Source organism: Strigops habroptila, chromosome 1 (assembly GCF_004027225.2).
Source record: "Strigops habroptila isolate Jane chromosome 1, bStrHab1.2.pri, whole genome shotgun sequence".
Lineage (NCBI taxonomy): Eukaryota > Metazoa > Chordata > Aves > Psittaciformes > Psittacidae > Strigops > Strigops habroptila.
The window spans coordinates 145365087-145388209 of NC_044277.2; the positions used below are offsets into that span (position 1 = coordinate 145365087).

Here is a 23123-nt window from a genome sequence, read left to right on the forward strand (position 1 = left end):
TGGAATGGATACAGCTTGGCTCACTCAGGCAGTGTGACCCTGCCACGCCAATATGAACTTCTCCTCAAACACATATTTTCATGCACTTTCCTGACTATATCTTCAAAGAAGTAAGTAGAACAGTTTTAGCTCACACCATCAATGAGTCTATTTTTGTTTATAAATCTTACCAGCAGATAATCTATCAACCTTTGAATGCTGGAAATACAAGGGAGCTTTCCAGCTGTCTGGATGGAGTCAAATAGGAGTTCTTGAACTCAGGTCACTGAAAAAAAGAAAAATGGAGTAGTGTGTCTCCTCCTGGCTCCCCAGTAGGAGAAAAACAGTGACAAAATGGAGTGAGTTCAGTAAAGGTTCAGCAAACCAATCAGGGTTCTAAAGCATACGACATACGAGAAGAACCTGTGGGAATTCAGTTCATTAGCTGGAAGAAGAGAAGGCTATGGAGAGATCTAATTGCTATCTTCAACCACCTAAGTAGTAGCTGGAGAGAAGACAGAGCCAGACTCAACAGAGAAATGCTCAGAAAAAGCACAAGAGACAATGAACATAGGCTGGATCAAGGGAAAGCCCTATTTGATGCAAAGAACAGAAGTCTTCACTGTGAGGATGATGATGTGCTAGAGCAGGTTGCCCGGAGAGGCTGTGGAATCTCCAGCCAGGGAAACACTAAGCACTTACACAAACAAGTTGCTCTGAGCAATGTGCAATTTCAGAAGTGGCTCTGTGAAGCTGGCCATGCTTTGAGCAGGAAAGTCAACCACATGACTCCAAAGGCTCCTTCCAAATTCAGCTATTGTGCGATGCTGCGAACATGTGTGGAACACATACAGCTACTGTTCTCCGTGGCTGTCCAAGAACCTAGCCACGCAAAGGACATTGCAGGACACACAAGTCAGGCATACTAGCAGTATGCGTAATTTCATATATCTTAATATAATTAATAGATATGTATAATCTTTATATTAATTTATATGTTTGGGTGTTTTTTTTAAATCTAGTGGTTGCAGGACATACAGATTCTGCACTGGGACTGAGAATGTTCCATCCTACTATTCTATATACACAATATTAAAAATACGAAGGAATTCTTTCCCACTTTCATCTCACAAATCATGTCCCTTTTTATGACTACTTTTACAGCAGAACACTGCTTGTGACACAGTGAACTTCCAAGTGGAATATTTAAGTAATCTCACCTGCTGCTGTTATCCTCTGCTACAGGCAAGAAATGCAGTAAAGTCAAAACAGACTTAAAAAAACCAAAACCAGTCTTTCACTCTGCCTTGTCTCTGAACTTGTTCCAGGCCAGCATTACAGGGAAACTGGACTGCAGCATTCTCATTCCAGCTCATTTTTTGTAATGCATTTCACTTTCACACTTCTTTATGACCACTGGGATCACCTTTTATTCTGTTCACTGTTCATTTTAGGGAAGGTTGGCTGGTTGCTGCAACACAGCTGGCAAATAAGTTTAAGAGCTGGGATTTTCTAACAGAGCACTCTGAAAGCAGCCAGACTATCTACAGCTTTGTGAGTATCTTTAAGTATGCAGACAACAAACCAAGCGCTGATTAGAATCCTGGGAAAACACCCCAGTGTTTGAATCTCATGTAATACCCTGGTGAGGGATTCACTGGTGCTTATCTGGGATTCTCAGGAACAGCAGCAGTCTGTTGTTCCCCTGGCTATGTTCAACCACAGTGCTTAAAATGGCATGGGAAAGAAGACACTAATGACATACAAAGCACATTTACAGAAACCACCAATGCTGTAGCATTATGTCTATCTGTGTTTTCTCTCTTCAGGCAGGCAGGACCATGCCTCTTGGTTAGCAGTGTTTGTTCTATTAATATCTGCACACCATTTTGTCTTGAGACAGGTGTGCAAATCTTATTTGGCTTTTTATCCTTCTTATAGTTAAAATCATCAGACATATACTTTCCAACCTTTTCTACTGCCCTTATCACACATTTTGCTTATACCTCAGCTGTCAGGAAAGCATATTAGTTATTTTTACCAGTAAATAATACAGCTTTTATAAGACAAATTCTTAACATTCAGAATGGTGTGGCCACTTTCTTGACACAGAAAAAGTTTTTAGCAACTGTAAAGACTAAAACAATCTCTAAGAGATGAATAACAGAGCAAATCTTACACCAGTGCCCCATGTTTCTCCCTTCTAAGAGTCTGTATTTCTGAAGGAAGAAAAAGAAGAGAGGAAATCGATGTTAGAGCACGTCAGTAGCTCCACCACCGACAGCCCAAGCTGTGTGCTGTCACACTGACAACAATGCACTAGCAGTTTCACAGCAGCTGCATAAGCAATCCTGAAGATGGACAGCAACACACTGTGCAACGCAAGCACCATTCCTCTGCCCGTGTTCGTTGGGTGCTAACACAAGCAGTGTTGGGGTGCGTTACATTCCAACAACTTGTGCAATGCAGTGTCTCAGGCACAGATCAACCCCTGTCCAGATACAAGCTAGAGCTTCCATCAAAAGGCTGTGTGTCTATCTGTTAAATCAGATTTGCTAAGGTGTATCTGAGGTGAAATGCCCAAGTTCTACATTCAGATTTCTAGTTAAGCTCCTTGGTAGGAGCTGTCAGCCACTGGGAGCAAACACCACCCTGGAGCATCCTAGCTGTGGCAGCAGCAGTAGCTGCAGGTAGTCATCCATCTGAAAGCAGAAATCATTAGCGAGTGCCCAGCTTTGGGCTCGTATGCCTCACTTGGGGCATTTCAAATTAGAACAATTTTGTCGAACATGTTTTTGCTGGCTGTGTGCTAGAAAAGGGAGAGAGTTTGTCTGCCTTTTTCACATGCCTTGCATTAACTGCAGAGCTCTACTTCTTCTGTTACTACTTAGAGTCCAGACGTCAGAGCTCGATCACTCCAGAAGAGCTGGTAAGCATATGGCCACTTAAGTTAAAATACCCTCAGAATGAACTAGTCCAGAAAGCTGACAACTTACAATGACCACGAAAACTCTCTTGAGACAAAGTGGACTGGGTATTTTTATGAGAGTCAGATGCAAAGAAGTCCTAGGGGGCTGCTAGCCATATGGGTGGATTGGGCCACAAGTGCTCTGTGGAAAACAGGAATTCTACGTGTTTGGAAAAAGAAGGAGAACCTGAGAACAGTGTGGCATGTTCACGTAGGCATAACCAGAGCGATTAAATCAAATTAGTTTTGCAGAGAAGGAAATTTCCTACAAGTATAGATGGAACTTCAATTTGAATTGAAATACTAAATTAAAAAGAATCAAGTGTAGTAATTTTAGACCTGTTGTTTCACTCGGCTTATTTTGTTCCTTCTGTAGCCTTCTTTTTCTTTAGTTGTTGTTCACATAATGATGCCAAGATACTATCTTTTAATCAGGTCAGACAAAATCCAACAAACTGCTATCAAAAATCCTAGTAATACATGGATTATATACACACATTCCTTCACTTTAAAAGGCCAGATGAAAGTATTAAGACATGCTAGAAAGCATCTCAAGAGTATATATGAGCAGTTATTCTAGTGAAACATGCTAGTTGCTACCAGTGATTCACAGGTAAAAGTGATTTACCAATAAAGTCAAAAGGCAAGCACATGGAGTCACTATGTTTTTCATCTATACAACACAAAAAAGCCATCATGAATCTATGTTGCTTTCTCTGTGCTATACTGTACAAAGTTCATTCCATGCTCGGGGAAAACAAAACCCAAATCATCCACAGGGAAGGCACAAGCAGACAAAACCTGTTGGTTGGTATTGGAAAGATATGGTTCCTAGTAATTTATTTTAACATAGAAGGCAGATCAACTGCTTCCTGCAACAAAGCTGATTAACAGTGAAGGAGGATGTTGTACTCCAAGTCAAAAAATACTGCCTTTTCAAGCAGCAGAGTGATAGAAAATGTGTTTATTTCCTATAACTTCTTGGTGACAGGACTGCAATGCACGAAGTTTAAAATCCCATCTGTTTATCCTAGATGAAACAACAACAGAAGAAAATGATGTGACAGTCCTTGCCACTTTTCTTGCACCCATTGTCATGCAAGTTAGAATGAATCTCAGGTTGCTGAATTTCTGCCTACTGGATCATGAGTCAAAGAAATTAAGTGATCAACCTTTTGAGCTGCTAAATCCATCTGCAGTTCATAACAAATTATGCCGCAGGTGTGTGGTGTAGTTAATTGCTCTACATATTTCTTCTGTTTGCAGCAGCTTTTCCATTTTAAACACTATTTTCCGTTGGATGCTCCTGAGTTGTTTGCTTATTGAGAGGATTCTTGAACCTTCAGGCTTTCAATTTACTTTTCCTGAAATCCTAAGATTGACAAAAGTGCTCTTGTCTTCCTCAACTATTGCTTTACCTTCTCTTTTCAAAGAGACTGCTGGTATTTTGGTTTGGCTACAATTACTTTTTGGACAAAAACAGAATTGAAATTTTAGCTGTCTGCATTGAAACGTTTAGGACATGGTTCAACACCAGGCAGGAGACAGAGTGCCATACCTCTTACCAGCATCTGCTTCCTTCTGGCTGGATAACTAAACAAGGATCCAGGAAAAAACAGTTAGACCCTGTCACCTGGGATTTTGGTCACAGCATTAGTCAAAGACTTCAGATAATAGAGCGGGGCTGTCCAAGCTCCAGAAAGGATTTTCTGAGACTGTCTGCCATGGCTTTGTATGTACGTGATAAGGCAGGAAAGAGAAATGTCAGCCTTTCCAAAGAAACAGCTAGTTTCCAAAGGGCAAACAGATGTAGTACTCACTTTCATGGGCTTTTCATGAATTTCTGTCACTGTGCGCTATTCGAACCAGTTTTATGACCTCCTTTCCTGGACACAGGTCTACTGCTTCCTGTCAATGGTCTAGAGCATTATTTGTCTTTGCCTTAGTTCTAGAGCTGGCAAAGTTACTTAGTGAGGCTGGTTACCTCAAGCTGGCAATGAGTACAGTGATGACAGGCCACTTCTGTAAATACAAAAACTAACACATTCTGAGAACTCTTTCCCCTCACAAACACTTGATCACTTCTGACCACTGCCTAGTTATCTGTAAAAGTACCTTAGGAATTTCGTTTAATCGTTTGTGCTGGGCTGTTGAAATCAATGAGCCTTTTCAAAGCTAGAGAGATGCCAACAGAGACAACTGCTGCAACAAAAGTAAGCCCAACCAAATACAAAATCACCCAGTTATCACCAAGTTTGTGGCCAAACCCTAGGAGGTGTAACACTGCAGGAGAATCATACTTTCTAGAGCAACCGCAGAAGTGAAGTACAGTCCAGCTAAGCTCACTACCTTTGCTGTGCTTCTGGGAGCCAGCTACAGCAGCTGTAAAACTGAGACTATGGCAAATGTCAGTGCTGACAATGAAAGAATAAAGAATTCTAATGAAACCAGATCCACTCTATTAATAAAACCCCATAAATTAGATTTTAAGCATACAGTTTGAAAATCAGAATAAGATTAGTCAGGTAGATTACAGAGGAATCATTAATGAAAAAAGGTTTGGGTCTAAGCAGTTATAAGTTCTTGTAAGGGGCTCTGATATTAACCTATCTGGCCTAGATCTTTTCCTGCTACAACAGCCACATGCAGTAATACTTACAACACTTCAGAAAGCCAGGACCTTTTGAAACTAAGAGAATGTTCATATGTTTAAAGCACAGGGTATCATGAATATTTCATGTATTAGAAAGAGATCTGTTTTTCTAACTGGATCAGACCTGTTTGAAAAGTCCAAGATATTCCTGTACGTGGTCAGACTTGTAGCTAGTTACATTAATCAAACTTTTCAAATCTTGTTTTGGTCCACATCACTGTAAGCTGTAGTACCAATATAAAATAGCTTGAAAATATAATTAAATTTTACTTAAAAGAAATGTGCATTTTCAGAACTAGAAACTTTGTCAGGGCATCATAACATTTTGTACTGTATTAAAAAAGCATATTTGCAAAAGTTTTTAACTAGGGTGACCAGCAAAAAAAATTTGATTTAAATATTTTCTGTATGCCTTTGGAAATCACATAAATTATTTAAGTCTGTTTAGAAGCTGAATGTTATCCAGCCAAATGTGCATAATTACCGCTTAATAATAATAATAATAGACTAATACAATCTCTACCAAAATAAAAACTGTAACAAAACAAAAAGAAAAGTATTTCCTCAGTGGCCACTTAAAAGTGCTCTCACCTGTGAGCTTATGCACCAAACTAGCAATCAGATCAGATCACAACATTGTGGTGGTTAGCTGATTCAGTAAAAGATTAAAAAAATAATGGAATACTTTATAATGTGTTCATGTTTAAAATGTAACTAGTACATGAATTAATTGTCTTACATTGTTTCTTATTCTTGGCTTGGGTGATGAAAGATCTTCCTGTCAGACTAAATATGGGAGAATGTGGGCTACGCATCTCCTAAATAAATAAATAAAAATTATAAAAACCCTAAGTGGGCCTATTTACCTTCCAAATTCAACAGATTCATGGCCATCTGTTGCTCATAGAATTGACTTTCATTCCTCTTGGCATCATACCTGATAAAGTCAGTTCATATTAATGTCAGAGATGATGCGTAAAGAATAAAAAATGTGTCTGCATTTCAGCTACTGAGGCTCTGGAGGAAGAAATACAATGTTAAACCAACAGATACCTGAATTCACCTAAAGAAACTCTATCTTGTCTGTGCTTCATGGGTAGCCTTCTGTTCTACGTCTCTGAAGTGTTAATGACTGAACTGAGTAGGAGGGGACAGCACGTGTTTATTCTGAAGGTAAATATAGTATTATGTAGCTCGTGGCCCAGTGATCAGCATGCAAGTATATGAAGACTGGAGATGTGTGATGTACTGTAAGAAACGGTAAACTGACATGCTGATTGACCTGTAAGCCCAGTGGAGAAGCCAGTCAAGACCAGTACAATTCATGAAGTGTTTTTCTGTGCCAGTTTGGCTGACGTGCCACTCATGCATATCGGAGAGCTAATGTTAGCCAAGTTGTACTGCAGCATCTGCCACTTCCACAAGCCCATCAGAGACACCCATGGGTGAGATGGCATTTGGTTTATGTAGCTGATGAAAAACTCATCAGTCATTTCTCAGCAATCACCTGCAGTTTCTCAGCAATCTTGCAAAGACAAAGAAATGTGTGCTCACACAGTAGTAGGCTCTCATCCTTGCACATTAAACATGCATTGACCTGGTTTACTTTAATACGGGAATGTCAAAGTTCTGTTCCTCAATCACTGGTAAACACAGTGGAGTTGACACAACACAGCTTTTTTATGTAATAGCCATATTTATGCCCTTTTCTCTCTCCTTGTCTCTGTGCACCAACCTATCAACAATTTCCTAAAATTAAGATATTTCTCTTCCCATATGAAACAAAACCTGATACATAATAACATGGGAAATGAAATCATACATAATGGTTGAGGAGTGAAAACAACAGAAAACCAGGACAAACATACCTAGCAGCAATAAGCAACACACCTACCTTAATTCGCCTCTCCCTTATGTTTTCTACTTTATTGGGATTAGTTAATCTACAAACTAGTTCTGGTTTTAAGAGAGCCACCAGAAAAATCTCTCCCTGGCTGCCAAAGCAGGATCTAGCCCACTGTTTTCCCACCTGTTTTCTTTCACACTATCTGTAAACAGATTTAAACATCTATAGCAGCAGAAGAACTGCTACAGATGAGACTGCAGAATTTTCACAGTGGATGAGAACACCCCATCTCTCTAATAACAAGATGCTTCAGAGGAAGTGCATAAAAACCCCCACCCTTGCAGCAGTCTTTCTGGGGTAAACGAACAGGATCTTTCACTCGCAGAATCAAATTCCCCGGTGACTGAACTTCCAACATTTCCATAAAAACTCCCCGAGTCACCAAATTCAGACCAAGAAACTGACTGCAGGCATGGAATTCAAGATGACCTGTTTTTCCCTGGTTGCATTTTGGTCTAACACCCATAGGCTAACACCCCCAAGCATGGACCTTTCACATCACTTTATAACTTGGTCTGTATTGGTTTCATACTTTCAGAACTGGATAATTTTCTCTCTAAAGACCAAATCCCTGAATGAAACTTGTTTGGGCAAGTCTCAGAAGCTAAGGGTGCAAAAGTCTGTATCCCAAGCTGTCTGGCTGAGATAAAGAGCAATAAAGTTCCTCTTGGCCTGTAAACATATTATGGCAGATAACTTCTAAGACAAGTCTCATTTGACATGGAAAAGGCTGGAACAAACTGAATGTGTTTACCTGATGATTATGGACTTTAAAGACTCCTACTGAGGCCACAAAACCTTTTTTAGTAGAACAAAAGGCTGCCCTAACAGGTTGAGGAAGAAAGGTGTGACTATAAATGAACCTGTTGGAAAGCCACTGTCATCACCTTCGCTGCATGCTGAGATTCTAGATATTACCATCGCACTGCTGTGCCTCTGTTCTTCATAATCATATATGGTTAGAACAAGGAGTCACATTCATCTCCATCTCCATCAGGGTGGCTAAATCCTGAGTAACATCTAAGAAGTGAAGTTCCTGCTCAAATGAGCTAAAATCTTCTCTTACCTTATTCTTTCCACACTTTGCATTTTCTGTTCTCCACCAAAAAGAAGAAAAGAGCAGAAAATGTTATTGTCCCTCAACAGCACTGCTGACTTACTCGTCTTTCCCCAGTACATCTCCAGGCGTCTGACAAAAGGAAGAAGCTGAAGGGAGAGGGAAGCTTAAGAAAATCTGGAGGGAGGGACAGCTCAGATAAGAAAGGGATGACCCAAATCACTATGGGAGTCTGAGGTGACAGAGCAAGCAAGGAAAACACTGAAACAGTCATGAGCAGCTCAGTGTGGCAGGAGAAAAGAACATCATGTTCTGGACAGAGGACATATTATTTGTTGCAATGATCTTAGAAAATTTACTCAGCTTCAGCATAAATACCTGATCTGTGGTACAGTGGTACCTACATTCGAAAGCAGGATGGTTGACAGCAGCCTCTTCCTCTGACCTGGATAAAAGGGCTTGTGTTGTACAGCTTGGCCACATAGTGGCGTTTCCAGACTTCCAGGGGATGTTAGTTCAATCACTGTTGAATTCATTTCACTAGCTTTTCTGCTGTGGGCATGACATGTCTGTAAATACTACCTTTTCTGTGTCTATTCGTCAGGAATCCTCCAGGCCCAGTAAAGGAGCCATCAGTATTGTAAGTGATGTAAGAAGTGTTAAGGGAGCATAAGCAAAATGGGAATATGGGAATGAAAGAGTAAAGAAAACTAGAAAGAAAAATAGCCAAGCTGTGAGCATCAATATTCTGAAACACCCTTTTGAAGGGAGGAAGGGAAGAGAGAATTGATTTTGTTGAGTAACATGATGTAATTTCTGATAGAATGATTACAGAATCTGAAGAGCTTTTAGAAATCAGAAATACCAGTATTGCCTCTGCTTTCAGAGTAACACAGAACAGTTGTTAAATTATGAAAACACCACAGAATAAGCTGGAATGTGTGGAGCTTACCTTCCTACGATGGGATGGCACAATAAAATATGTTTCAATATTATGCTTCTTCAAGAAACTATTCCTTTCATGACCATATCCTGGTTCTACCTCGTAGTCCCCATTTAGGCACTCTAAGGTGGTCTTTGTAATGTGAACTTTCCTGAAGAGAAAAAAAGGACATTCTTGTTTAAAGCAAAGATACATTATGATCGAATTGCTACTGAAATACAGTCCTGAGCAGAAGATCATAAAGAGGTCAAATTATGTGCAAAATCCCATTTTGATGTAAAATAAATTTTGTCTTTTCAGCCAAATAGAGCATAGAAATACTTCCATTATATGCAGCTTCTAAACTTGAGCAGGGTGAACAGAAAGATAACTCTTGACTGTCCAAACACTTGCAGATTTGTTGATTTGTAGCAAGTGGAAGTCTGCAAATCATCTTCCACATTGTGTGGCTCTCCTCCATGCTTACATCACTGACTGCTTGGACGAACATCCTGCTCTTTGAAACTTGTGATTTCACACTCTGAATCTCTCCTATGCATAAAGCAGAAACTCCTTTTTCCATTCCCCTTCACGGCTTTGACTTTTTCATTTACTCTGCTTTGTAGTCAGCTTTCTAATTTGCTTTGTTTTGGCAGCACAGCCATCTTAGACACTACTGGTGAGTTTTATTATGCTGAAAACTGTCCTTGCATTTTCTCCCAAAAGGCTCCTTATATTTGAAATGTCCTCACAGAAGATATGTGAAAAGCTATTACTGCTTTCCTCCATTAAACATGTGTTCAGATTTTTGTTTGCCAGAGAGCCTTAAGGTAAGGAACATCCAAAACACACTGACAGAATTGTCTGAGGCAGACGTATTAACACATTGAAATTCACTCAACCACACAAATTAAGAGGTTCCACTGTCCCCCTGTTCAGCAAACCATGATCTTGTAAAAATCCAACAGAGGATGGTAGGTCCCAGTCCAAATGTGAGTTGCACACAGAAGGACACCCATGCACCTTTGTGAAAATGCTCTGCATGCATCTGAGTCCAAGGTGGTCCAAGGAGTACTTAAATTCCAGGACATGTTCCATGGGCATGCAGGTTTCTGTGCTACCGTATCACTTGCACACACACCATCAGTATTTGAGTCCACAGAATCATAGAATAGTTGGGGTTGGAAAGGATCTTAAGATCATTTAGTTCCAATCTCCCCGCCATGGGCAGGGACACCTCACACTAGACCATGTTGCCCAAGGCTCTGTCCAGCCTGGCCTTGAACACTGCCAGGGATGAGGCATTTACCACTTCTTTGGGCAACTTGTTCCAGTGCCTCACCACCCTCACTGTAAAGAATTTCTTCCTCATATCTAACCTGAACATCCCCTATTTCAGTTTAAACCCACTGCCCCTTGTCCTGTTGCTACAGTCCCTGATGAAGAGTCCCTCTCCAGCATCCTTGTAGCCCCCTTCAGATACTGGAAGCTGCTCTGAGGTCTCCACGCAGCTTCTCTTCTCCAGGCTGAACAACCCCAATAAACAGTTATTCTTTATTTCTGTAGCACACTACTACTGTCGGAAATCTTGCCATCTAAAAGGAGTAAGGCTCACACCTCCACATGTGTAGAGGTACAAGGATAAACATTTCCTGGAAGAACTAGAGGTTTTTACTTTTATACATGAAATGGTGAAAGTCTAGCATTCCCACATTCCTAGCGCTGCCTCATTCCTACTCTGTATATTTGGCAGCTTCTAATAAGGATTTTGTTTGGAAATGTTTTGCTTCTAATTTAACATATTACTAACATAAATATCAAGATCATTTTGAGAATTCCACAGGATAAATCACATAATATATTAACTGCTCTTATTGAACACAACCCTTATTGGTAGCAAGTGCCTCAAAGAAGGAGATAAATTCTTCAACCATACAGATTTCTGTTTCTTAGTCTATGGTTCTTTCCAGACTTACCCAGGCAGTCCTCCAGCTTCCATTACATTGGCTAAAGTCACATCATTTGACCAGACATCATACTGCCATTTTCGGAGACCCAGGACCCCACAGAGCACCCTGCCTGTGTGCAATCCAACTCTCATGTTGAGATCAACTTCTGTGGCTTCTGCAACAGATCTGGAATAGACAGTATCAGAAAGTTAGTCTTTAGGCAGTGACACAGCTCTTGATTTTCCTTTTCTCTCTCTTCCTCAAAGTTAAAATATGTATACATGACTGAATAGACAGGATCTTTTAAAAATCTCAAATGATATATTCAGGTACTATTCTTTTCCTTCACTAGTTTCAAAGCCCCAGGGCTAATTCCAAATAAATAATTTTCTTGGTCATATTTTAATTACTGTTGAACCAAAATCTCAGTATCTCTAGATTCCTTGACCTAATGCATTAAAATTCTCTTTTCCAGGTTTCAAGGAAACACAGAAAATGTTATGTTTCACTGCATTTAATAAAATTAACAAAAGGAAACAAAAGCGGGGGGGGGGGGGGGGGGAGGAGCAAGTGTAGGAAATGGCTTTGTCCCAAAACTTCCCTCGCTTTTAGGTTTTATTTGCCACTTTTGCTATCACAGTCCTACAGAAACTTAAGATATATTACTGGGAGATAAACAAAGAACTTTCTGGCTGAAACTCCAATACCTCAGCGACAGACAACTTAACTCCTGCACTTTCCTCTATCTGTGAGATTTTCTTGCATCTCACACATATTTACTTTTCTTTGTCATAAATGTTCCCTTTTCTCAATGCGTATTTAGTGCAGCAGGATGACAAGTGACCACAATGTGATTGCTGGAATCAAAATAAGATTTCTGAAATTATCTTATAAGACTGAATCTTAACCTGACATGTAAGTAAGCAAGTATGTTTCAATTCTACTTTTACTCCAGACTCCTTTCAACTCAGTATTAAAATGGGCTACCTGGCTTCTTTTTTAATACCAAAAATCTTTGTTAATGTTACTCCTTATCCTAGCTTTGGGTTTACTGGTTGGGGAATTTTAATTCCTCTAATTCTTTTTCACCATCCCACCCCCCTTCAGTCAGATAAATGTCATGCTGGATCCTATGGGCTAACTGAATTTTCATGGAGGAGTTTACTATTAAACACTAAGGAAAAGATTGGTCTTGTGAGTAATATATAAACTTGAGTCACTCAAGACTTGCATTTTATTTCTCTCCTCTTTTACCACTGTTCATTGTGACTCAAAGTAATTTTATCCTCTTGCATTTCTCCAACTGTAATATCAAAATAATGCTTTTTTCTCCCTACTCCTTTTGTTTGCAGTGGCTTGATCTCAAGGTAATAATCTAAAATATTTCATTTGTAATAAAAATAATATGAAATAATATGTAGGGACCCCAACACTTTGTGCAGCACAGGGGGTTAAAAATGATTTTTAAAAAGTTATTGTCTCATTTATACTGTCACAGTTTAGATTTGTGATGTTCTCTAGGCTCACCATTTAGTTAAAATTCCACTTGAATGAAAACTTACCTAGCTAATAATTAACACCTGTTATTCCCCATGTCTCAGACTGTCATTCTTCTTGGATGATACTTCTTTAATATTTTGTGGTACTTTTCAACTGATATTTTCACCCTATGCTACTGCTATAAAACCATTGCAACTACTGCTAATCACACAGAGCTGTGCTGCGCCTTTACCTTTTTGGTATGCTCAGTCAAGCATCATTTCCTACGGTGAGACTGAAAGGGCACAGACATATTTAAATGCTTTTAGAGCTTCCGTGGGAAAAGAGGTATGAAGAGGTACTAGTTGAGAAGGCAAATGGATAAGCAATGACTCCACTCTACTATTTTCTAATCGGTCCAATCACCCTGTCACAGGAGTACAGGACAAAGAAAATGATGAAACCAACAACTCGGTGCAAGAACAGCAGATGAAGAGTGATTATAAGCACTCTTTCCAAGCTCCTGCAAGAGTGGCACAGAAACCACCTGTAACTATGGACTTACACCTGTAAATGAAATCTAACCTTTAGAGATTGTGTAGCTGGGAAAAGATGAAATCATTGGTAAGTCATTATTAAAAGCATTTTTAATTTTGGTGTCACAGTAAGGAAGGATTCTTCATTTCTGAATGAATGCAGGACATGCTATAACTCACACCCCGCACTGACTTGTGAACACTGAAAGGGAGCCTTGAAGCTAATAGCCTTACACATTACATGCAGAGATAACACCGAATACATCTTCGCAGCTCTTTCTGTTACAGATAACCTGGCATTCCACAGTGAGGTTGCAGCCAAAACCGAGATAATATCAGTGAATAAGTGAAACTGACTGATCAGTGAAAGGCTTGATTTTCATTAGGTTTTTCAATTTAAATTTCCCAATGCATTTAATAGGAAAAGACCTTAAACAGAGGCTCTGGCTCTAATTTTCCCTGATCTTCATTGACCAATATACTTTTTTAAAGTATTGTTCATCTCCACTGGATATGGCAAAGGACTTTTCAACTATTTCAGTAGTAGTCACTGTATTTTCCTCTTGTATAGTTGTACTTGTTTAAATACCATTAACAAAAAGGACAGCACAGGTCAAGATATGGGGGGCAAGGAGCACAAGATACCTGGCCTCAAGTTAAGTAAGGAACTCTGCAGCCATGAGCTGCTGAAGTATATACCATGTCAGCCATCACTACTGTGAGTAACATGGAGGTCTCTTGTTCCCATAGGGAATCTGGCCATACCACATTTTTTAGTCATATTTTCTGCAATAGCACAGAAAGGCTTATGCACAGTGCTGATATCACAGAAGTAAGTGCTTCTGGTTTCTTCCTCAGACAAAAGATGACATGGGAAAACTTGACATTACACTTCGGCTTCCACAAACTGGCTGCTGCAGTTCCTCTCCCTTTCCCAGTGCCTTTGATTAGCCAGGGACCAAATTCAGGGGAAGGAGACAGTTCAAGCATCAACCTCCTCAACATTTCCTGTGACCAAGCAGCAACACAATGTGCAGGTGCAAAATAAGCCCAAATTCCTTCTGTGAGGATGGATGACATGGTGGAGTCATCCATATGGGATAAACTCACGTATCTGACACAGAGAAAACCTGATAGACCCCACTGGGGTACCTGGATTTTGAGAAGCAAAGGTTCATGGACACTTGCCCTCAGACCTCTTCAAAGCCCACATGCAGCAGGAACATTCAAACCAGAGAAGCAGATCAGACTCCCTCATTTCCAATTGCAAACATTACAGTTCACTTTTCACCCTGTGGTGTTATTGAGTGCATTTAAGTAACTCCCTCATTTTAACACACCTCATTTTAACACATTTAATCTCCTAAGAGGTTACATTTTTTGATTGAGCCAAAGAGTTTCTTAATATAACTTATGTCAGTTGATGAAGTACTCTCTACAGAAAGACAAACTACTAAGAATGTCTAAAATTGCCTCCGTAATGCTAGCTTAAACCAGAACATTAGGCAGTTTATTGAGGAGAAAGGTAAGAGCTTGGGTAGCTGGGCAAAACTTTTCTACATTGCAATTTGCTAACAAATACATCTATTTAGAAGGTAAGATACCTTCTTGGTAAATAGAGTGGAACCTTCAAATGTGGCAAGCCATTTAAGTTAGGTGAACAGAGTACTTGGCCTAACGCATTGCTCAAAACCAAGGTGAGGAGGACATCTGGCACATTAGAGCAACATCTGGCACATTAGAGGTACTAATGAACATGGCCATTTTAATTATATTACTTACAAAAACCTGACAGTAAAAACTCACCCGATGAAAGCAACATTGGTGGTATCCCACGCTCAACTCCCACTTACATACTGCCTCGATGGTTTAAGTGACTCTGAAGCAGAGCAAATACCTGGCCTGTACCGAGGCACTGACACAAAACTCGCTGACAGTAGAAATTCTTTTGAAACAGGATGTAACACTATTTGTTTTGCTGTATCTTCCTATAATGATTCTGGCCTGACTTTAACTGTGCCCTTGAAAAAATCTACTTTGTAGAAAGCAGATGAAATTGTGAAAATTTAAAGTATTTTATAATGTTCTTTGAAAATTACCCTGAAAATCTCAATCTAAATGCAATGAGGCAACATTCTCAGATGACACTCACATGCAGCACCATATTCTAGGATACTTAAATAACAGTTACACAGAACATGAACAGAACAGAAAGCATCAATTTATATGAACTCATTATAAAGTTCAACTTGGTCCAATCACAGATCCATCAACCAGTGACTAGAAGTTTCTCCTCCTTGATTTCCTGGAAAAAGAACATCTTTCTGGTACATACCTCTGGGACAGGCACTTCTGACAGATCCATCAGCTGAATCACAACTCAAGTGATTGTATTTATTTATCCCAGACAACATGACAAACCTGTCACTAGGGATGACAAATTCCAAGCATAAATTTACAGTGCCGACACCTGTTCTCTGCAGCAAAGTGAAGAGACTTTCAGAAGACTACCAGCTGGCTTCCAACTCTGGATGAAAGGGGGAAGTTTAAAAACAAAAGTGACTCTGCATCTCAGGGGACTGGTAAACACCACCTAATAAATATACCAATAGAAAATAAAATGTTGCATTCCAACTTTACCATCATAAACTCTTCACTTCTCCTTTTCATTTGCTCAGTGTATTACAAAGAAATTAATCTGCGGAATCCACATTCCAACTCTGGTCTCTGTGAAGGAAGTGAAGAAGTTTTTCCTAATCTCCAGCAGAACCTATTTTCCTGGTTTGAAGCACCTTGTACAGTTGGCTTAACCACATGCTTCTGTCAACAAAAGAACCTAATCCAGAATCCAACAATATCTGAACAGATGATGCACCACTTCCAGTAAAAGAAAAAAAATAGTACTGCCATCAAGGGCAATGGTACTTGAAATGCACCATCCTCCTGTTCCCTAACATAAGCATAACAAGCACATTCATTGAACTAAGAAGAAATATGTGTTGACTGGATCTCACAGTCCTTACTCACTCTACTAATTTCTCATTAGAAAAAAAGAACGAGGGATTATTTAATTGTGCTTATGTACAAAGGATGCAGAAAAGGTCTTTAGCCATTTAAGAACCCTAAATAAATCTGGCACTTTCTTATAGCCTTGCCTCTTCTCCATGTTGCCCTGTCACTGTACTCTGACCACAGGCTACACTGAAGACTTGTGAATTCTTTAAAAAACAAAATTCTGCAATTATCAATTAGTTATCTTCTACCATAACCTCTGGCCAAACATGGCTATATTATACACTACAGCCGATCCACTTGGAATCACAGAGTTCCTGAGGCTGGAAGGGACCTCTGGAAATCATCTAGACCAACCCCCCTGCTCAGAGCCCGGGCAACTATAGAAGGTTGCCCAGGACTGTGTCCAGTTGGGTTTTAAATCTCTCCAAGGATGCTAACTCCACAACCTTCCAGTGTAACCTCTCTAGTACCTGACCACCACATTAAAAAAAGTTCTTTGTTATATGTAAATGGGATTTCTTGTATTTCAGTTTGTGCCCATTTCTTCTTGCCCTGACACTGGATACCACTGAGGAAAGTTTGGCTTTGTCCTCTTTACACCCTCCCATCAGGTATTTGTATGCATTGATAAAATTCCTTGTGAACCTCCTCTTCTCCAGGCTGAACAGTCCCAGTTCATTCATTCCTTCCCTTTTCAAGTTTACATTATCATGACAGCAACCAATGAATGATAACATAAAAAGGAAACACATTTCATTTCTAATATCAGTAAAACCAAAACATTCAAAAGAGGGAAGTTCAGACAGTTATACCACTACCTTATTTGTATACATGAAACACAGCACAACTAATGAATTAAAGATTAATGCTAGGTTTAGAAGAGGATGAGAGCATCAGCTACTGCTTTTCAGGGATTAGAAAAAGAAAAAAGGCTTTGGAAAATGTATACAGGGCCTGTATATCTAACTATGCTCATGAAAGACAAGACTTCTATAAAACTGGAGTATCCATACGCTGCTGGAAGAATGCACATATACATGATTTGCAGACTTAGGATATTCTTTTAGGATTTTATAGTACCATAGATGACAAAGTCTTTTTTCAATTTTACCATGTTTACGAAAATGATGAACCTGCATTGAATGAGAAGGAGACTATGGGTTCATTTACCCAACCTTTCACATTCTCAGAGATTTTATAAATTAACATTACAATAAAAACACATTGATTGAGCTAGAAATAAGAATCAGCCTTCAATTACCTTAAACAATTGAAGATGAAATACATGATGTGGCAAAAGCTTTTTGAGAAAGAAGAAATAAGGTGAAATGTTCCGAATCAAAAAATGCATAATTGAATTCATAAACCTTATGTTTGCTTATTCTGTATTATTTTTCTTTATTTAATAGTTTACTCTTCATTTTTACATTGTGGCCTATTCACCTTCACAGACAATGTAGGTCTTCTCTGTCCACAACGCAAAAACTTGGGGAGTAAGTGAAGGGAAGCAGAACCTTGACTCAACTCCACATTCCCTAAAGTCCAAATGACAACAGAGAGGAAGAATAACTGGCTACTGGAAACAGTGGCCAAACACTTTCTGATATAGAACAGGATAAGGCCCCATATGTGACACACCTTTGCAAGCTCATTGCAAATGTAACAGCACTGTGCTGAGCAGCATTCAGTTATACACAGAATTAAGAGATGTGCATTCCATCCTATAGCCTTCCTATAAAACACATGTCTGCACATACACGCGAGAGCAATAGAGTATTGAAGAAATTTCCCATCTTCATCCTTTCCCTCCTATGTAGTGAAATGGATCTCCAGCTATCTCTGAAAACTCATTCACAGTTCTCTCACATTCACATTTTCCGCCTTGGTAAAATAATGATCAATGCAGAGCAGAGCTCTCAAGCATAAAAAAATTCTACTGATGGGCAAAGTGAATTTCACATTACATTTCTGAAAAGCAGAATAAATTAAGGGTTTAAACATGACATACAGAAAGGAGAAATCAGCAAGCTATCATTTTGAGAATACAAACGCATCTACAACATGCATACATCAGGATTGGCTTTGAGTTTACATACTGGTATGCAAAATGAGCAGTGTTTATCCCTGTAAAACAAGAAAATTGGACTCCTTTCTTCATGGCAAATGACAAAAGGAATGTTTCATTATTTCCTAGTATCTTTCTGTCCCCTTATCAGTACGTGTATGTGCCTCTACACACTCACACTTGTGAACTTTTTTCTCACAGCGATTAAATGGAGTGGAAAATTGATGTTTAGAGTGACCCTTCCTAAAACCAGTGTTCTATGACCTGTGTGACCAGTGTGAATTGCTAGGTGGGCAGTGCCAGCAGACACTGCTGTTCTTCTGAGAACACACTTTTGAATGCCACAAAGAAGTTGTTGTAGCCCTTCTGTCTGGGTTCACCATGTACAGTACTTACGTGATGGTATCAATCATATCCAGTCCCATTTCCACACAGCAATGGGCATGATCTGTTTTGGGCTGGGTCAATCCTGATACACAGTAGTAACAGTCCCCTAGGATTTTTATCCTTCTGCAGTGGTTTTCCTTTAATAAAAACAGAATAGGAAAAGTTTTACTATTCATATAAATATTCCAATGCTTACAGGATAAAATCTTCTCCAATACTATCATTCAGGGAATCCCTCTGTGGTCAAATGAAGTAATCTACAGTTCATTAAATCTGGTATAGAAAAGCTGACATAGACATGTTTATTTATTTATAAACACATATATACATAGATCAGACCCAGATTGTTCAACACACATGGGGTAACACTGCTTAAATCTATAGTTCTGAACAAATATTTCCTTGCCCTCATGTTATATCAGTATGAATTCATGATTTGCAATGAAACTTCATTTCTATATGAATCCAAACCAAAGGACTGAAGCCGAACCACTACTTAGTATCAGGAAATGTTTGTATTCTGAGAAGCTTTTGTTTCAAATCCAGTTCCAACTTACCAGGAAAGACGATGTATTGATCTGTAAAGGCACGCACATTTGTGCATTACCAAGTCATAAATCACAATTTACAATACAGCATAATCAGTCTAACTATGACACACTTGCAGATCAGAAGATGCAGTCAGTTTGCACTACCATCAAATTTATCTCCTGTTTGCATACACTTTAATTTCTACAGCCAAAGAGGTCTGGCTAAGTCTCTCCCACTTTGAAAAACCAGTGCTGGCATGTGATGATTGCGACATTTGTCTGAGCAGAAACTTCATTTCTAAGCAGACAGCACATTACAAAATGCCTTTAACAACGCAGTGCCTTTAACCGATAAACTATGAGTAGACGTGAAGAGATTATGGTATCCCTTGCAACTACACGATAGCAACTCCTACCCACTTAGAATACGACACAGAATAGTAAATAACCTGATTAAATGTATCCAACTCACACAGCTTGGACTATGCCAGTAAATGACCTCACCTGGAGTACTGCATACAGTTCTGGTGTCCCCAACATAAGAAGGACATGGAGCTGCTGGAGCAAATCTAGAGGAGGCCACGAGGGTGGTGAGGGGCTGGAGCACCTCCTGTATGAGGACAGGCTGAGAAAGTTGGGGCTGTTCAGCCTGGAGAAGAGAAGCTGCGTGGAGACCTCAGAGCAGCTTCCAGTGTCTGAAGGGGGCTACAAGGATGCTGGAGAGGGACTCTTCATCAGGGACTGTAGCAATAGGACAAGGACAATGGGTTCAAACTTGAACAGGGGAGATTTAGGTTAGATACAAGGAAGAAGTTCTTCCCTGTGAGGGTGCTGAGGTGCTGCCACAGGTTGCCCGGAGAAGCTCTGGCTGCCCCATCCCTGGCAGTTTTCAAGGCCATCCACCACGCCCCATCCAACCTGGCCTAGTGGAAGGTGTCCCTGCCCGTGGCAGGGGGTTGGAACTGGATAAGCTTTAAGATCCTTTCCAACCCAAACCAGTCTGTGATTTTATAAATGCTATGCAAAATTAGCTGTTGTAAATATGATGAGAAAGGATTAACAAGAGTCTGGTTCAGCTTCTCATACAGGCACATATTGTTATCCAGCCTTTTGCCTTCCTGAACTGACCACACTCTCCACATGATCACTCATATTCCAACTCAGAAGCGAGGGTTAATCCTGCAGTGATCCCCTTCTCTCTGACACGTCATACACCAGCATCAGGGGCTTGTTATTACACTCTCTTTCAGCTGCAGGCATTCCCATGCCTCTCTTCTTTATAAATGTTTCTGAGTATTGAACAAATATTATACAATGAGAATTACCTCTGTTCAGGCATGGAGGAATGCATGCTATCACTGTTTAAGAAAACTGCTTTTTCTACCTCTTTTTATAAATTGAGCAGTAAACTCATACCTTGAATCATCAGCCATCTTTTTGGATATGGTTAACTACTAGAAAAGGCTTTTCTAAGAGGGACTACTTAACATTTCTTGTGCTGTACAACAGGATTTTAAATATACCACTCATTATCATTGCTAATATGTATTTTAATGAATGTGAGCATCATTATTCTAGAAGCATCATCAATGGGGCTGTAGAAGATTCCCACAGCCTGTAGCCACAAAACAGCTCACTGATTTTATTTAGAGTTTTAATCTGGTATTTTGAGATCCTTGGCTAAATGGTATTATGAAAGTACAATAATCACTGATGCACACAAAGTAATATGGAGACCTCAATATCTATCCTGACACAAAACAGGCCTTTCAAGTCAAGGTTCTTGTTCAGAAACCACTAAGTTTTCTAATAGAAACCACTAAGGTTTTTAGTACTAAATTACACTGCCAAAATAAGCATATTTTAATATAATTTTTGGGCAAATCTTGAAGCAGTGGAGGGTACTCAGCAGTTAAAGCTGGAACTTACTTTCCAAAACAAAACCCATTTTTGCCCACACCTTACACTCCTCTACAAAGCCCTTTTCATTTTTAAATTTGGTATGCATGATTTGTGGCCAGGCAATGACTATTTGACCCAGCCTAGAGTTATTCAGAAAAGCCACTTCAGTAATCTGAGGTGAACAGTATGTGTGTGTTCATCGATCAGTGTTCTCTCCTATTCAGGGTCGATCTCCAAAATGGTCTGTTTCTAAGGACTTGGCTTTCTTAAGAGAGCTTGTTGTGCTCTAGAGCAGTACTGCACATTTTATAACAGGATAAACAAAATGACTGTCAGAGTGGCACAGCACAGTCTAGCAGCCTGGTGGATAGCTGAAGGAAGGAAAAAAACCCAGAACAGAGCTTGATCCATCACCACTTTTCCAAGACAATTTATAAATTGTGCAGGAGAAAAATGAAAGGAAACAAGGACTACAGCATTTTTTGCAGGGATATTAGCTTTGATGGAAGACATATGGCTAAATCACCTGCTGTTTTGAACCCACCACTCTGTTCCTTACCAGATGTTCTCGCTGTCCTTATTTATAATAATCAATTAATATACAGTAATCTCTAGGAAAATAGTTTTCTTGTTCACAACATGTGAGGCAGACTTCCGGGAAGGAGATGCACAGCAGCTTTGTAAGAGCAATCTTTTAAAGGATTGATATGCAAATGAACAACCCAAACTCTTTCCCTCTTTGTTTTGTTTTCTCAGCAACTTCCAAAGAAGCCCTTGACTCGGCAGGATTTTTCACACTTGTGACAGCAATGAATTCAAGTGTGATGATTACAAATTCTAGTCACAGTTGATACCAGCAATGGCTGTTTAGAAACAGCTGATAATTTAGGTTTATGCACATGCTAAAAAGCACCAGAGATTGCTAGCACTGCATTAGCCAGGCAGCTTGCCCACCTGCGGTGCCTCAGTGAGACATTTCCAAGCGGATCTGCAGAATTCCCTCTGGCACCACTGTCAGTCACGGGGTTTGTCAGTGTGAAGTGGAAGCCCGGCTTGGAAAGCAGAGGATACTTCAAAGTCACTAAGAGCTTTCTTTACATTTTTAGACAAGCATTTTCCCTATCTTGTTAGGTAGAATGGGGTGGGTATGGTGTTGGGTGGAGGAGGTGTGTTACTCTGTCAAACAACTCGGGCTTTTTGTTGTTGTTGTAATTCTATATTTAAATGCATTTGGCAGAAAGAGTGAGGTCTGCCAAGTTAAGACTGCAAAACTGGAGACTGGGACCATTAACTCCATATTCTTGTACTACAGACATCAAATACTGTTTTGTATACTCTGGATAAGTTGGTTTGGGGTTTTTTTTTGTGAGTTGGTGGGTTTTGGGGTTTTTTTCCAATAAAAAATAAAGGGAAGAGAATTTACAGTTTGTAAAATATTTCCTGCCTCTCCCAGCAGAATACATCAGCAGACAGCAAGGTCTTCTCTTGAGCAGAGAGATTCTGCTGGAGAAGTACAAAGTCTTTTAAAGGAGGATCTTTCTCAGATGTCAGATTGCAACAATCCTTATTGTCATTGCTGTTTTGTTGGGAGTTTTTTGGGGGGTGGTGGTGTTAGTTTTGGTTTGGCCTGGGTTGGGTTTTTTTTAATAGGCTATCCAAGTAAGTAATTGTTTGTTACATGAATAGATCCAAAGTCAGGGATGATCAGTACATTATTTCACTGTCTGGTAGGAGAAGAGCCTCTTTATAAAGCTTTTACTTATTTTAGACATAGC

The 23123-nt window shown here is 39.7% G+C and overlaps 1 protein-coding gene across 1 annotated transcript in view; it reads right to left on the reverse strand.

Annotated features, from left to right (window-relative positions):
• ADCY1 (adenylate cyclase 1) overlaps positions 1–23123 on the reverse strand; it is a 149393-nt gene that overhangs the window by 42484 nt on the left and 83786 nt on the right. The window contains exons 5-7 of the mRNA XM_030497610.1: positions 18926–19053; positions 11462–11620; positions 9516–9657 (exon numbers count right to left, since the gene is read on the reverse strand). Of these exons, the coding sequence (XP_030353470.1) occupies positions 9516–9657; positions 11462–11620; positions 18926–19053 (429 nt within the window). The remainder of the gene's footprint in view (positions 1–9515; positions 9658–11461; positions 11621–18925; positions 19054–23123) is intronic.